The sequence below is a fragment of the Anabrus simplex genome, chromosome 7 (genome assembly GCF_040414725.1).
Source record: "Anabrus simplex isolate iqAnaSimp1 chromosome 7, ASM4041472v1, whole genome shotgun sequence".
Taxonomy (NCBI): Eukaryota; Metazoa; Arthropoda; class Insecta; order Orthoptera; family Tettigoniidae; genus Anabrus; species Anabrus simplex.
This window is the reverse complement of record NC_090271.1, coordinates 219,107,714-219,124,634: the sequence shown is the minus strand read 5'-3', so window position 1 is coordinate 219,124,634 and position 16,921 is coordinate 219,107,714. Positions and strand designations below refer to the sequence as shown.

General features: G+C 39.1%; 1 protein-coding gene across 5 annotated transcripts in view; it reads right to left on the bottom strand.

Moving 5' to 3' along the window:
- Nucleotides 1-16,921, bottom strand: part of LOC136877479 (protein nessun dorma) — a 206,844-nt gene that overhangs the window by 177,350 nt on the left and 12,573 nt on the right. For all 5 annotated transcript variants that reach the window (XM_067151559.2, XM_067151562.2, XM_067151558.2 and 2 more), the window contains exon 2: nt 16,186-16,423. In XM_067151559.2, the coding sequence (XP_067007660.2) occupies nt 16,186-16,416 (231 nt within the window). In that variant the 5' untranslated portion in view covers nt 16,417-16,423. The remainder of the gene's footprint in view (nt 1-16,185; nt 16,424-16,921) is intronic.

Sequence of the window (16,921 nt, the reverse complement as noted above, 5' to 3'; positions counted from 1 at the left end):
CACCAGGTAATGGCCTATTAATAACTTCTTTTCTTGCTAGGTCGGCAGTTTAACACTCGCGGCGGGTTCGAAGCATTTCCATCATGTAACCTTTTCCTAATATGTAATTACTCTTTTCATCTTTTTCTTGTAAAGCTACATATTGGGATAGAGAGTGCTAACCCTCTCGAGCTCCCACTCACATTTGTTTTGAGGTGAACTTATTTTTTTCAAACTATTCTTCGTTTATGTAATGTAAAGTGTTCTTCTCTAAGTCACCTCTGTAGTATGGGATTAGCCCTTGCGTTAGTGGCCCAGAGCCAGATTAGGTTTTAAAAACAAAGTGTATTAGGAGTGCAAGTTGCCTCCTCTCAAATTGTCATTTTAGAGGTCATGTAATCAACCTTCTTTTCATGTAATAGACCTCAGTAGGTTGGGTATTTTACCCCTGTGAATACGTCCTTAGAGGACAGCTTGAAGGTAGAGTTTGGTGTGGCCTTGTGATAGGCTTACAATTTTGAGAGCGGATCGCTCTTTGAAATTTGTTTCTGTATGCCTCGTGCAGGCTTTATGTGTAATGTTTGGAGCCAGTGCTCCTGGGCATGAATGGGGCTTTCTGCCCCTTGGCTAAAATTTTTTTGGAGTAAGGCGGGGCTGATGGCCCAAGAGTTATGAAGTAAGGGCACTGAGCCCGAATCCAGTAATATTGTACCTACATTTTTGCTACTCTGTACCTGTTATGATTGTTATCTCTTGTTTTTGAAAAGAATATATAACCTAGTTAAATTTTAAATTAATTTTACATTGCACGTTAAATTCGTAGCTTGAAACCCATTCACACCCGCACCTTCTTTCACCTCTACCTACCACGGATATCTCCGTAACAAATACAATTACCAAAATTAATACAAATGATTAAATCTGATATAAATAAATTCTATAAGCATTTTAATCCGACAAAAGTTAGTCGCTTATCGATGAAAATAAACTCACCTCCTCCCCTTACTACTCCTAGACAGCCTCCTCCACTATCTACTGTAGCTATCAATACACCGCGTACCTTCACTTCCCCTTCCCACTCCCCGCCAAAACGCAAGCTCATTCACGCTCACTCATATAAGATAAGGAGCGCAAAAGGAACAGCAAGCAGTTGTCACGATGTTGTAACACTAGACAATTACACAGCAAAAGGAAGGGTAAGTGATAATTCTTTCAATAAGAAGTTTATGCAGAATTACAGTCGAAGCCTTAAACATGTGTTTTATTTTTTTTATTACAGATATGGAAACTTACGATGTTCATTAAAATTCTACTTCACATTAGAACGTATTCATTTTACTAACAAGTTCTCAAAACAAGACCGTTGTATTGACAATATTGGATTTATGCCAAAACACATTGTACTTGTGTTACTCTATTAACATCGAGAATAAGATAATGGTTCTTAATAGGCAATTATTAACTTCATAAAATCGTTAATATATACAACGAAGGTTCAAGGACAATTACACAAGTCAAGAAATACTGAATTACAATTAGCCAGATCTCAAATGGTTTTAAAATTATGTTCAACAGATGAGTTTCGTCTATAAATTTAAAGGACAATGTTAATATAAGATTTTAGACAAATGTGTTTTAACTTAAAGAAATAACTTTCATTGTTACTTGATCTGTGAAATATTATTTGTCACTCATGCTTACAAAGCATATTTTAGCTCAATAGAATATGTTCACGATCTTATTAAACCTTGTATGTATGTATGTTCAGTCCGTCAGCGATGCCGCTGGTGGGATCCTCAACAGCTCTGCCATCAGCTGTCATAGATGGCCTAGGCATCACTGAAGAGGCGTACTAGGGAAATGAGGAGTGAAGTAGTTTTCCGTTGCTTTCCTCACCAAGCCAGAGTTGCTATTACATATCAGTCTGCGAAGCCCACTGAAATGGATACACCAACCGACCCTATGAGAAAAATTTTCACACCATTCATAGCAGGGACTGCCTGCATAAGGATTGGCATTACTAGCATCGCTCATACCTCAGTCACTTTCATATTGTCAAAGCCAAGGATAAGACAGAGACAGATCTATGAAAGTAACAAAATTGCTCTAGCCTATACCAAAAGACATAGTGCATTGTAAACACTAGGTCCTGCCTTGGGTAAATGTTAATTGGCTGATGATTCTCACAAAAAGGAGCAAAACATGTACCATGTTAGCAATTTACTAAGGATGTAAGTCCTCATTAATTTATTATGTATTAAATAGGTGGTATTTAATAAAATTACAATAATTTTTTTTTTAAATTTGTATCACAAAACCGGAGTACCCGAAGAAAAACTTGTCCCACATCCGCACTGTACAGCACAAATCTCACATGGAGTGACTGGGATTTGAACTATGGAACCCAGCGGTGAGAGGCTGACGCGCTGCCATCTGAGCCACGGAGGCTGCAAATTTGTGAAAACGCATTGAAATACAATTTAAAACCTTATTATCACTCGATGTTTTACACCAATTTTAATAATGACTATTAAAGTTGTGCACTACTCAATTGTATCTTCAAATGAAAGTATGTTGCATGCCGACAGAGAAGTGTGAATGTGTAAAAACAATTATCTAAAATAAAAAAATTCATAATATCCTTGTTTTGATTTGGATATATTAGTTTTGAATAGTACCAATTGAATGTTGCCCAAGGTAGAAGTCCTTGGAAAATTTCTTGTTTCATGAGTCATAAGCACTAGCATGAAAATGGAAAATAGACTGTCTGTTCTACAAAAAGGCTCCTTACTCAGTATCACAAAGGATTTCTTTATTTTTCTAGATAGTAAATTAAATCCGGATTTAAATTTGAATGAACTCACAGAAAAACAATGTATTGTTCAATTTAATTAAACCATTTATACTGCAGTAGAGTTGAAAACCGCATCAATTGACATGTGCGCCTCCTCACTCCCATCATCGCATTCTAACACAACTTTGCCTCTTGACTCCGCCCATTCCACCTACATTAGAAACAAGCCTCGCATAATAGAAAGCAGTCAGTCATCTTGTAAGACACCAGCAAGAAGGTCAACACGAGAAAGAAAGAGTAAGTGTAAAATTTAGTACAGGTATAACACTTCTTCTATCTGGATATTTTCTATGTAACCAACAATATTTACATACAGCTGACTGAATACTTCTGCCTTCTGTAGGACCTCGCATACACATTCCCCTTATTCATTAGTAATATCTGGAATGTCCTTTTTGGAACCTGTTTCTGCCTTAAAATACCTATACATATATTGTATTGAAAAGGTCAGTTTAGTTCTTATAATTGCTCCTCAACACTGAACAAAAATGAAATTTATAACTTATACTGTAAATATTAAATATTGACAGGGTGGACCAACAACAACCCCCTGTGTTATTCCCCAAGCAAGACTTTTGCAAAGTCCTTTATTTGGACTGTACTATTGTGCGAGTGAAAATGCAGGAAAGTTGGGGGGAAAATGAGAGAAATCAGCTAGAGGCAATGAAGAAGTGGATATGGAGGAGGATCACCAGAATGAGCTGGAATGATTAGGTCAGCGGATATAGAGTGGCCACGGCTGGTCCATGGTCAGACAGCTCTGCACACAGATTGGTCAACCAAGCAGAGGAGGGCTGGCTACGGCTTTACCGAGGCTCTACGCCTCAGTATTCGAGAGACGGAGAAGTGCTGGTCCCCACCATCGCAATGTGAGAAACACCATAGGTCAGTGTTACATGTATGCATTACATTACCTGTGAGAATGGTTTTCAGTGGTTTTTCATTCTCGTGCATTAAGGCGAACAGTTCCTAGTATTCACCACAGCCACCAACCCTCTCACCTTCTCCGCACATCTCCTTCTCAGATACAAATCTCCTGGCCTGAGAGACTGTGTCACCGTCTAGGAGGCCCGCCTGCCCCTTCAGGGGAGGAATGAAAACGTATAGTAGTATGATTAGAAATCAAACCTTCAAGTTTTACAACAGGCCAATGAAAACCAAACACACAAAGAGATGGAAAGAAGGAAAATAAAATCTTGTTGGACACCTGCTGAGACATATCGTAACAATTTTTTTTTGAAAGGATAGTGCTGGGAAAAAGGCAGAGGAAGAACCAAAAAATCATACTTTGAAACCTGAAGAACATCATGAAATACAGAAACTACAAGGAGGTGAAGAGAGAGGGATAGGAAAGAGAAGAATGCCTGCCGCAAAACGTCTTTGCCTTTAGCAGATGATAAAACTTCTGCCTTAATTGTCAATCAATCAATCAATACTGATCTGCATTTAGGGCAGTCGCCCAGGTAGCAGATTCCCTATCTGTTGCTTTCCTAGCCTTTTCCTAAATGATTTCAAAGAAATTGGAAATTTATTGAACGTCTCCCTTGGTAAGTTATTCCAATCCCTAACTCCCCTTCCTATAAATGAATATTTGCCCCACTTTGTCCTCTTGAATTCCAACTTTATCTTCATATTGTGATCTTTCCTACTTTTATAAACGCCATTCAAACTAATTCGTCTACTAATGTCATTCCACGCCAACTCTCCGCTGACAGCTCGGAACATACCACTTACAGTAGTCGAGCAGCTCCTCTTCTTTCTCTCAATTCTTCCCAACCCAAACATTGCAACATTTTTGTAACGCTACTCTTTTGTCGGAAATCCCCCAGAACAAATCGAGCTGCTTTTCTTTGGATTTTTTCCAGTTCTTGAATCAGGTAATCCTGGTGAGGGTCCCATACACTGGAACCATACTCTAGTTGCAGAGACTTATATGCCCTCTCCTTTACATCCTTACTACAACCCCTAAACACCCTCATAACCATGTGTAGAGATCTGTACCCTTTATTTTCAATCCCATTTATGTGATTACCCCAATGAAGATCTTTCCTTATATTAACACCTAGATACTTACAATGATCCCCAAAAGGAACTTTCACACCATCAACGCAGTAATTAAAACTGAGAGGACTTTTCCTATTTGTGAAACTCACAACCTGACTTTTAACCCCGTTTATCATCATACCATTGCCTGCTGTCCATCTCACAACATTTTCGAGGTCACGTTGATGTTGCTCACAATCTTGTAACTTATTTATCACTCTATAGAGAATAACATCATCCGCAAAAAGCCTTACCTCCGATTCCACTCCTTTACTCATATCATTTATATATATAAGAAAACATAGGGGTCCGAAAATACTGCCTTGAGGAATTCCCCTCTTAATTATTACAGGGTCAGATAAAGCTTCACCTACCCTAATTCTCTGAGATCCATTTTCTAGAAATATAGCAACCCATTCAGTCACTCTTTTGTCTAGTCCAATTGCACTCATTTTTGCCAGTAGTCTCCCATGATCCACCCTATCAAATGCTTTGGACAGGTCAATCGCAATACAGTCCATTTGACCTCCAGAATCCAAGATATCTGCCATATCTTGCTGGAATCCTACAAGTTGAGCTTCAGTGGAATAACCTTTCCTAAAACCGAATTGCCTTCTATCGAACTAGTTATTAATTTCGCAAACATGTCTAATATAATCAGAAAGAATGCCTTCCCAAAGCTTACATACAATGCATGTCAAACTTACTGGCCTGTAACTTTCAACTTTATGTCTATCACCCCTTCCTTTATACACAGGGGCTACTATAGCAACTCTCCATTCATCTGGTATAGCTCCTCCGACCAAACAATAATCAAATAAGTACTTCAGATATGGTACTATATCCCAACCCATTGTCCTTAGTATATCCCCAGAAATCTGATCAATTCCAGCCGCTTTTTTAGTTTTCAACTTTTGAATCTTATTGTAAATGTCATTGTTATCATATGTAAATTTTATTACTTCTTTGGCCCTAGTCTCCTCCTTTATCTCGACATTTTCCTTGTAACCAACAATCTTTACGTACTGCTGACTGAATACTTCTGCCTTTTGAAGATCCTCACATACACACTCCCCTTGTTCATTAATTATTCCTGGAATGTCCTTCTTGGAACCTGTTTCTGCCTTAAAATACCTATACATACCCTTCCTTTTTTCACTAAAATTCGTATGACTGCCAATTATGCTTGCCATCATGTTATCCTTAGCTGCCTTCTTTGCTAGATTCAATTTTCTAGTAAGTTCCTTCAATTCCTCCTTAGTTCCACAGCAATTTCTAATTCTATTTCTTTCCAGTCTGCACCTCCTTCTTAGTCTCTTTATTTCTCTATTATAATAAGGTGGGTCTTTACCATTCCTTACCACCCTTAATGGTACAAACCTGTTTTCGCATTCCTCAACAATTTCTTTAAACCCATCCCAGAGTCTGTTTACATTTTCATTTACCGTTTTCCACCGATCATAATTACTTTTTAGAAACTGCCTCATGCCTGCTTTATCAGCCATATGGTACTGCCTAACAGTCCTACTTTTAAGACCTTCCTTTCTATCACATTTATTTTTAACTACCACAAAAACAGCTTCATGATCACTAATACCATCTATTACTTCAGTTTCCCTATAGAGCTCATCTGGTTTTATCAGCACCACATCCAGGATATTTTTCCCTCTGGTTGGTTCCATCACTTTCTGAATCAGCTGTCCTTCCCATATTAACTTATTTGCCATTTGTTGGTCATGCTTCCTGTCGTTCGCATTACCTTCCCAACTGACATCTAGCAAATTCAGATCTCCCGCTACAATCACATTTCTTTCCATGTCGTTTCCCACATAGCTGACTATCCTATCAAATAATTCCGAATCCGCGTCAGTGCTACCCTTTCCCGATCTGTACACTCCAAATATATCAAGTTGCCTATTATCTTTAGAAATGAGCCTTACACCTAGAATTTCATGTGTCTCATCTTTAACTTTTTCGTAGCTTACAAATGCTTCTTTCACCAGAATGAACACTCCCCCTCCCACCCTTCCTATCCTATCTCTACGATACACACTCCAGTGCCGTGAGAAAATTTCTGCATCCATTATATCATTTCTCAGCCATGATTCAACTCCTATTACAATATCTGGTAAATATATATCTATTAAATTACTTAATTCTATTCCTTTCCTTACAATACTTCTACAGTTGAACACTAACAATTTGATGTCATCCCTACTTGATTTCCAGTTCCCTGTTCCCTTATCACCGCTCCCTAGGCCATCCCGTTTCCCTGAATGTACCTCCCTATTACCCTTCCAAACAAATTTCCTAATTTATATGTACCACTGCGGTTTAAATGAAGGCCATCTGAGCGCAGATCCCTATCTCCTACCCACCCATTAGGATCTAGAAATTTCACTCGCAGTTTCCCACATACCCACTCCCTCCATAGTCTCATTTAAATCCCCAATCACCCTCCAGTCAGTATCCCTTCTACACAGTATTCCACTAATAACAATCTCCGCTTTCTTAAACTTCACCCGTGCTGCATTTACCAGATCCCACACATCTCCAACTATGTTGGTACTTACATCAGCTTGCCTTACGTTGTTAGTACCAATGTGAAACACTACCACCTTCTCCTTCCCCTCCTCCCACTCTTCTACTTTCCTCAACATCTGCCTCAACCTAATTCCTGGATAACACTCTACCCTGGTACCATTTCCTCCACACACTTTCCCCATGTGTCTAACGATGGAATCCCCCATGACCAGAGCCTCAACCCTACCCAACTCATTTGATCCCCTCCCCTCCTGGTCAGCCCTATCTTTCCTGATAGCTGCAGAAGCTACTTGCTCCTCCCTTTTCTCCTTCCCATGACCCTGTTCCACCTGTCTTTTCCTATCCTCTACTCTACGTTTTCCTTTCCTACCTTTTCCCTTCCTCCTACTTCCACACATCTCACCAACAGTTCCCTGTCCCTCATCTTCCCTCTGTTGTTCTACCTGGAGTGACTCGTACCGATTTCGCACAGACACCTGTCCTGAATTCTGATCCTGAATAGAGCCCTTAGCCTGCAATCTCCTTCCCCTTAGAACATTAGACCACCTGTCTTCTACAACTCCTCCCTTTCCTTCCCCTCCGTCTTGTACACCTACTGTAACCTGTACATTGTTTGAGGGAGTCCTATCTTCCTTCCTGTCTTCTGTGAGAATCCTAATTATCTCCCTCAAACTTTCCAACTCCTCCCTCATACCCCTCAATGCCTCGCTGCACCCACAGTAAGTACACTCGCGCTCCTTAGCCATTCTTTACGGGGGAAAAATGAAATTAAAAATAAAATAACTTATTTGCAAAAAATAAATGAACAGAGGGATATATTGTCTGGGATAGTACACAACAAGGTAATTAATATACGACTACACTACAATATTACTTAGTCGTGCTCTATTTTTTTTATCCTACAACCCCTGACAGGATCAAAACTGCTGTTAATTACTGAATATCGAAAGTAATAGCTTACACAAGAACTACACAATTCCAAACTGCAATTAAGCCTATTCTAATTACAACAACAGTATTTTAGTAAGAGTTTCTACGGATACCTCTACTACACCAGTAGTCTACTGTTATGTACGGCATAATATTCTCTACTCGATGATGTATCATAGGTCTGAATTTATATTCAGAAGTAAATAAGAACTAAATTAACAAATTCTCACATTTTTTACCCCAAGGGTCATACAGCAGCTGCTGTTGTACCATTATCTTTGGCCCCAAGAGAGCATTTCAACAGTGTTACATATGAGGAGTCAGGAATTTATATTTAGATGGTCAAATCACTGATTTCAAAAAATCCAACTTCCGTATTTGGGCCTCTTCCCTGCTGTGTTTTCTTTTGGGGTCTGAATCATTAACCTATAATAATGTAAAGCAAAAAGTGCTCTATCCTTAGACAACATAACCACGTATGTATGTCTTTTTGTCATGGAGTAACCTTTTTCAGACTTCCCCACCTTTGCAAATTTAGCTGAGGTCCATTTAGTGTAGTATTTTCTCTCAAGTCCCACATTTTGAATCAACAGTACCTCTCCACTTGGGTCAGATCTTTGGTTCTGGAGTTTAAAAGCCCAAATGTGAGCATATGATTTCATTACACAAAACATTCAAATCCGATGATGATGCTTGTTGTTTAAAGGGGCCTAAAATCTAGGTCATCGGCCCTTAATGGTATGAAATGTAATGACAATTTAAATGTCCAAAATCATCCACTGGCCAGAATTCAAAACGTGATGACAAAGAAGGAATGGATGGATATGAATTTAAAACAATCAGTGGATCCGACCTGCAATGCCTCACATTCCCAGAAACTAGTGTTAAACAAAAGTAATACTGACCAAGGGACTGCTTTTAAAGCACAATACTGAATCGATGATTCTTGTAGTCTAAAGGGGTCCAAAATCCAGGTCATCGGCCCCTCATAATGTTATCACTAGGAAAGCAGAACCATGGTATTTGTCACACTGCGATACTAATCAAAAGTAGCGTAGACTTGCGATATTCCATACATTATGGTACTACTCACAGGTAATGTAATGCACACATGTAACACAGACCTATGGTGTTTCTCACATTGCGGCACCATTTACCAGCAACTCAAACCTATAGTGTTCCTCACATAGGTATACTAATCACAGGTACTCGTACTATCCCGTGGTGTTCCTCACATAGTGGGTACTAATCATAGGCAAGGCAGATCTATGGTGTCTGTCGCTCATATAGTGGTACTAAGCACAGGTATTGTAAAACCCACCCAAATTCACACACTGTTGCTACTAATCACAAACCTAATGTGTACCCGGTACCTAACATAGTGGTACTACGCGCAAGTAAAAGCGACCCATGGTGTTCCCTGTGTGATGGTACCAATTACAAGTAGTCTCATGGTTCTAATCCGATCATCCCTTGGCCGTCCCTTTTAATCTCCTCTAACGACAGGCAGGGGATACCGTGGGTGTATTCTTCGTCTGCATCCCCCACCCACAGGGGGTCGTGTATTTGGTAAGCAAGAGCTATTTTATTTCGCACAAGTCCGCCGGCAAGCCGGGTAGGACCCACTATCCACCACCTGGGAGTATCACCTCTCTCCCTGCTATGCCAGCACAGTACGCTTGTGGAAGATTCAGATTTAGGAAACCTGATTTTACAGGAGTCATGTCAATATAGCCTACTGAAAACAAACTGTGGAAGAACAGTATAGGAAAAAAAAAAAGTAAGTACAAACAGCACGAAACCAAGATATACCTTAACCTTTACAAAGTTAATGATGGGGAAGTCAGAAGACAACAAGTTAATATTAAAGCAAGAAATCTAGTTCAGTTACAAAGATGTGATGTCATACTGAACAAACACCTCTGCGATCAATAGTACATTTCATAATTTTTCTGAAAATCACAATCACTGTGATTTCAGCAACTTTCCTTAACTGGGCCAAGGATTGATTTTAAACCTCTAATGAATTCCTCATAATATGCCCAAGATAGTTTATTGCTTTTCTTAGTAATAATATTCACATGGATTGAGAAGGGAAACCATCCAACATTACAAGAAGAAATCCTCTGGTTCCTAAACATTTCGGATGTTAGCAACCATCTTGGCTGTGCTCTTTCTGTCACCTGCAGCTTGGAATGACTCTGTACATATTTTGGAGGTTCAAGTTTTGATATTTGGTAACCAGAATATTCTTCTCTGACTAACACTTCTTTTCCCTTGAAGAATAGACTGTAGAAGATGGTATCTACTTTCATTCCTCATGACATGTCCAAGGTACTGAATCTTTCTTGTCTTCACGGAGGGCAATTCTTCCTTGTCTTTCTTCATTTTCTGGAGAAACTCAGCATTTGTAACATGATTTGTCCATGGCACCCTCAATATCCTGCTGTACTACCATATCTCAAAAAACTCCAACCATTTACTTAATGACTGTCAGTCTTTCATTGCCATAGAAGAGGGTAGAGAAAACACAGAAGTGCAAAAGTCTGACTTTCATAGTAACTGCTAACCCACGATTTTTAAACAGAATGAAAATAACCCTGGCTTTTCCAATTCGAGAACTCACCTCAACAGAAGGATCCACCTGGTCATTTATGGTGGTCCCAAGATATGTACTTATGTACTTGTTCAATGAGATTATGGTCTATCTTAATATGACATGCAGGAACTCTGTTTTTACTAATTATGGTCATTTTTGTTTCCTGAGGATTTATATCTAGACCATATTCATGGCTTTTGTGTAAGTATCAATAAGATACTGTAAGCTAACTCGACTATCCGCATAAATTACTGAGTCGTCAGCATATCAAATGTTATTAATCCAGTTGCCATTTAAGAGCACTCCCATATCTACATCCACGAGAGCTTCCTTGATTACGATGATGCTTGTTGTTTAAAGGGGCCTAACATCTACGTACGTCATCGGCCCCTAATGGTACGAAATGAGACGGAATGGAATGACAAATTAAAAGTCCAAAATCCTCCACTGACCAGAATTCAAAACGTGAGGCCGAAGAATGAATGGAGATGAATATTAAACAATCAATGGATCTGACCCGCAATACCTCACATTCACAGAAACCTGACGTGAGTCAATAGTATTATTGACCAAGGGACTGCGTCTATAGCATAACTGAATCGATGATGCTTTTAGTCTAAACGGGTCCAAAATCCAGGTTATCGGCCCCACATAAGGGTACTTATCACTACGAAAGTAGAATCAAGGTATTTTGTCATGTTGCGGTACTAATCAAAAGTAGCGTAAACTCATGGCATTCAATACAGTAAGGTACTACTCACAGGTAATGAAATTTGCACATGGAACACAGACCTATGATGTTTTGCACATAGTGGCGCCATTTACAGGCAACGCAAACCTATGGTGTTCATCACATACGTGTACTAACCACAGGGACCCGCACTATCCCATGGTGTTCCTCATATAGTGGGTATTAATCAAAGGCAAGCCAGAACCATGGTGTCACTCCTAAAGTGGTACTAATCACAGGTACTGTAGAAGCTGGCAACGCATTCTGTTGCTACTAATCACAAACCTATTTGGTACCTAGCATAGTGGTACTACGCGCAAGTAAAAGAGACCCATGGTGTTCCCCGCGTGGTGGTACTAACCACAAGTAGTTTCATGGTTCTAATATAATCAACCCTTGGTCGCCCCTTTTAGCCGCCTCTTATGACAGGCCGGGGATACTGTGGGTGTATTCTTCGTCTGCATCCCCCACCCACAGGGGGTTCCTTGAAGATGTATCTGAATAGATTTTAAAAATCAGTGGGGACAATATACAGCCCTGTCTTACACCCCACAAAATATCTACTACTTCCCTGTTTTCTCTGACCAACCTTACAGAAGTAGACTGGTTCCAATACAAGTTTACAATTGCAGTACAGTAATCTTAGATCTTTATCATCCAAGCCAATGTTTTTAAAAATTTCAACCATCATCTGATATTTTACTCTGTAAAAGAAAGCTTTCTGGTAATCAATGAAAACTGCACAGATGTTGCAATTCACATCTCTACATCTTTTTTTTTGCTAGGGGCTTTACGTCGCACCGACATAGATAGGTCTTATGGCGACGATGGGATAGGAAAAGCCTAGGAGTTGGAAGGAAGCGGCCGTGGCCTTAATTAAGGTACAGCCCCAGCATTTGCCTGCTCTACATCTTTGAAACTATACCTGAATGCTAAAAAAAAAAAAAAAAAAAAGCTTAACGTATGCCAACTGCATTTCTGAAACCAAACTGTGCAGAAGATATTTGTTTTTCACAGATCTTATAAAGTCTTTGGTGAATGACTGTCAGAAAAATCTTCAATATGTGGCTCATATAGTCCTGTATTCACCACATGACTTTGCTCCAGATTTTTAGGCAGTGTGATAAATTCAGATTAAAGTAATTCCTGAGGAATCTTGTCAGAGTTCCATTTCACATTATCTTCAGAGAAGCTTTAGAGAAATTCAGCATTCACACTGTTGGTGCCAGGGGCTTCACCATCTTCCACTGCTTTTATCGCTGCTTTTAATTCTTCCATCACAATTCTTGTCCTGTCTTGCCTCTATTTAAGAAGGTTCTGGCTGATCATCGTAAAACAGCTGTGTAATATATCTTTTTCATATATTTTTCAGTTCGCATCATCCAACAATTATTTTTCCTTCATTATCTACAAACTTGTTCCACCCTAATTCTGTACCTCCTTAACTTTTAAATGAACACTGAAACTGTCATATTTCTATTGTAAGGTCTCTGTTTCATTACATTTTTCCTGTATTTATCTTTCCTTAACTGCTCGTATTTTTTCCTGATCTTGTTGATGTTCCTATATTCATCAGGATTGCTTTTTGCTTTCCTCCTCTCATCAATCATTTCAAGGATCTATTCAGTCATTCATGACTTCTTTTTGCTGGCATCTGATTTCATATGTGACTTCGGAACAGCGTAGGTGGTGAAAGGAGCAACCCAGTGCTCGGGCTAATATACATAAGAGACCAAATATCTCCTGAGATAAGATAATCATCTTTCATCAGATGCTAACAGCCTCTGTGGAGGGTGGAAGAGCAAGTGGGAGGTTGGGCACACTCTTATCCAAGGGGTGAGAAATTACCCCTAAAGATAGATGAGGCACTAGTTGGCCAATGGCATGAGAGTGCAGAAAGCAATGAGAAACTACTGCATTCAAAATCCAAACAGATATTCTCTAGTAACACATCACGGCTTTGTTCAAAATAAATGTTCTGGAGTTTCAAGTTCCAGAACCCGATATCCAGGGTGGACATTTTTTTAGCAAGGTTATCAATGAAAACTAGTATAAAAATGTGTATGTATGTTCAGTCTTCAGCCCTAAGGCTGGTTGGATCCTCAACAGCTCTGCCATCAGCTGTCATAGATGGCCTAGGCATCACTGAAGAGGCGTACTAGGGAAATGAGGAGCGAGGTAGTTTCCCGTTGCTTTCCTCACCGAGCCAGAAGTTGCTATTACATATCAGTCTGCCAAGCCCACTGAAATGCATGCACCAACCGACCCTATGAGCAACATGTTCACACCATTCATAGCAGGGACTGGCTGCACATGGAATGGCATTACTAGCATCGCTCATACCTCAGTCACTTTCATATTGTCAAAGTCAAGGATAAGACAGAGACAGATCAATGAAAGTAACAAAATTGCTCTCTAGCCTATACCAGAAGACATGGTGCACTGTAAACACTAGGTCCTGCCAGCAAAGGCATAGTATAAAAATAAACACATTGAATGTGAAAACTATGACACAGACTGGGAATAATAATAATAATAATAATAATAATAATAATAATAAAAAGGACAATGTTCACATCTTTATACACAGCCATCTGAAAGTGGACAGGTCCTCTCCTCATCAATCCCAGTTCTTCCACATCCGTTTTTCTCATCCCTCAGAGTTCTTTCCTGCTTCCCAGCTTCATCAGGGCAGATCTTGACAGATCACCAGTCTTGATGTAGGAAGTGTATGACACAACAAAAGCCACATAAACCCAGGAAGAGGGAAGAGACAAAAGGACAAATACAGGTGAGAAAAGACTAGCAACATGACACACATAATAGGAGAAAAGAAACCTAGTGGGTAAATACTGTAGGATAAATAATCAAAAGCAACTAACAAGTGACAAAGTCATCTATAGAAAGACAGGAACACGAAAAGGATAAACACAGTGATGGGTCAGTATGATTATGTGAAGATAGTCCTTTTCTACTCTCATATTTGCTTTTTTTCTCCCATTTCTGATGCTCCATCTTCTTATGACCCGTCATTATGTTCAACCTATCATGTGTTCCCTCCCATGTTTCTATTTTCTAGAAATGACTATTTGTCATGTGTTTGTTCCTTTCCAGTCCTTGATTCTAAATAATTTTATGTAGTAAACATTTTTTACAATTTGTTTCATGTCACACCAACAGAGATAGGCCTTATGCCAACAGTAGGATAGGAAAGAGCTAAGAGCAGGAAAGAAGCAACCATGGCCTTAAGGTACAACCCTAGCATTTGCTTGGTGTACAAATTGGAAACCACAGAAAACTATCTCCAGGGCTGCATACAGTGGAGTTTAAACTATCTCCCAAACGCAAGCTGACAGCTACGTGACCCAAAACACGCAGCTACTCACTCAGTTATGCAGTAAACACAGCACTGAAAGGTTAAATATTTAACATATTACATTACCTCAACATACGGGGTCTCTCTTATAAACCCAGACCGTCCAGCGGCGTTTCTACTCTCTGAGACGTAAGCAATTATAGAGGAGGCACACGCATAGTGCTTGAACTTGCAAGGAGCGTGCACGTGTTCAACACAGCATCAATGCCCAGAGTGAATCTCAGCTGGTAACAATGCTGAGACAGTTTATCATTGCAACACCGTATTTTTATATGTAAAAGTTGTTTTACCTACAAGACTGCTCGATGGTACACGATATATTTTTTCAGCAATTTCCTGGTGAAGTGCCACCTTCATGAGTACAGATTCATGTAATAGTAAATAAATTTGAAACTACTGGCTCAGTGCGCAATAAAAAAGCGTGTGCATAAACAGTTTTAACAGAGAAAAAGCTAGAGGACATTGGTGCGAATCTTGAACGGTCACCAAATAAATCACTCATAAAATTAGCACAAGTAGGGGTTTTGCTTTCTTCTGTACACAGAGCTACGAAGCTGTTACACATCAAATTGTACAGGTTTACACGGGCCCATTGTTTAAAACCTGCTGATCCAGGCACAAAAGTGAGATATTGTAAGTGGTATCTTGCATCCTTGAATGACAGTTTATTTGAACCACAGCTTGTGTTCTTTTCGGATGAGGCCTGGTTTCATCTTAATGGTCATGTGAACAGTCATAACTCTCGCTGTTGGGATGCAGAAAATCCTACTGGTGTTTATGAAGTTTCTCATCATGAAGGATGACACTTCCAGCATCGGTTATAAGGTAAGATTTCATACAAGATTGCATACACGTTTGGTCTGGGTTTATAAGAGAGATCCTGTATATTACAGACCTATTTTTAAATAGATAACATATAGCTTAACAAACTACATCCTGCTCATGAAATTTTGTGGATTTCTAAGATGCTACTCCAGAGGCTGTGCAATTTATAAATAATTTAGATATTAATCTTAAACCTTCTTCTTATACTTACTTCTCCCTACCCCCAATGTTATACGTTATTAATGTCTTATGATAAATTAATGAATGAATTAATTAATTAATTAATTTTAAAAAGGCTACTTTACCATAACAAATATTAGAGATGGAAACTGGATGCCATATTCCGCACAAGTCAGTCTTGACACTTTCCACAGTGCTTGCCATCCAGATGGCTCCAACATTAATTCAACTAGGTCACACCAGACATTCTTAATTTCAGAAGCACATAAAGGTTTCTCTTCATTACCAAAGAGAATCCAGTTCTCTTCAAACCTTTTATCTAAGGACTTCTCAAAAGTAATTACATCTAAAACCATTTCAAACCTGGAATGAAAGAGAAATCATTACAAAAAAACCAAGACCATATACAACATTAAATGAAAGGTATATTATATTACTCTTTGTGATATCTGTAAAGTCATAACTCTCTCAACAAAACATAACTATACATGATACTACATTGTCAACAAAAGAACCCAGTCAGTTATACAAAAGGCAGTCAGGTCCATCTTTTTAAATACAGTACCATTTATACAGTGGCGAGTCCACTTTTCCAATAATTTTTAGGAAATATTACTAAGCTATACACAAGGTAGTCACTTCTAGAATTGTGCATCTGACTGGTCAAAGTAGCCATGTGAATTTTCGAGAAAAGCAGAGGGCGGTATCACAGAAGAAGAGTAATTAGTTACCTGCGAATACACAGTTATAATGCAAAAAGCTGCACATTTCAAGTAACTGTGTGTAAACACAATAACTGAGAGTCAACAGTGTACAGATATATTTGAATTGCATCAAGGCGCAATGAGAAGGTTGGAGCAA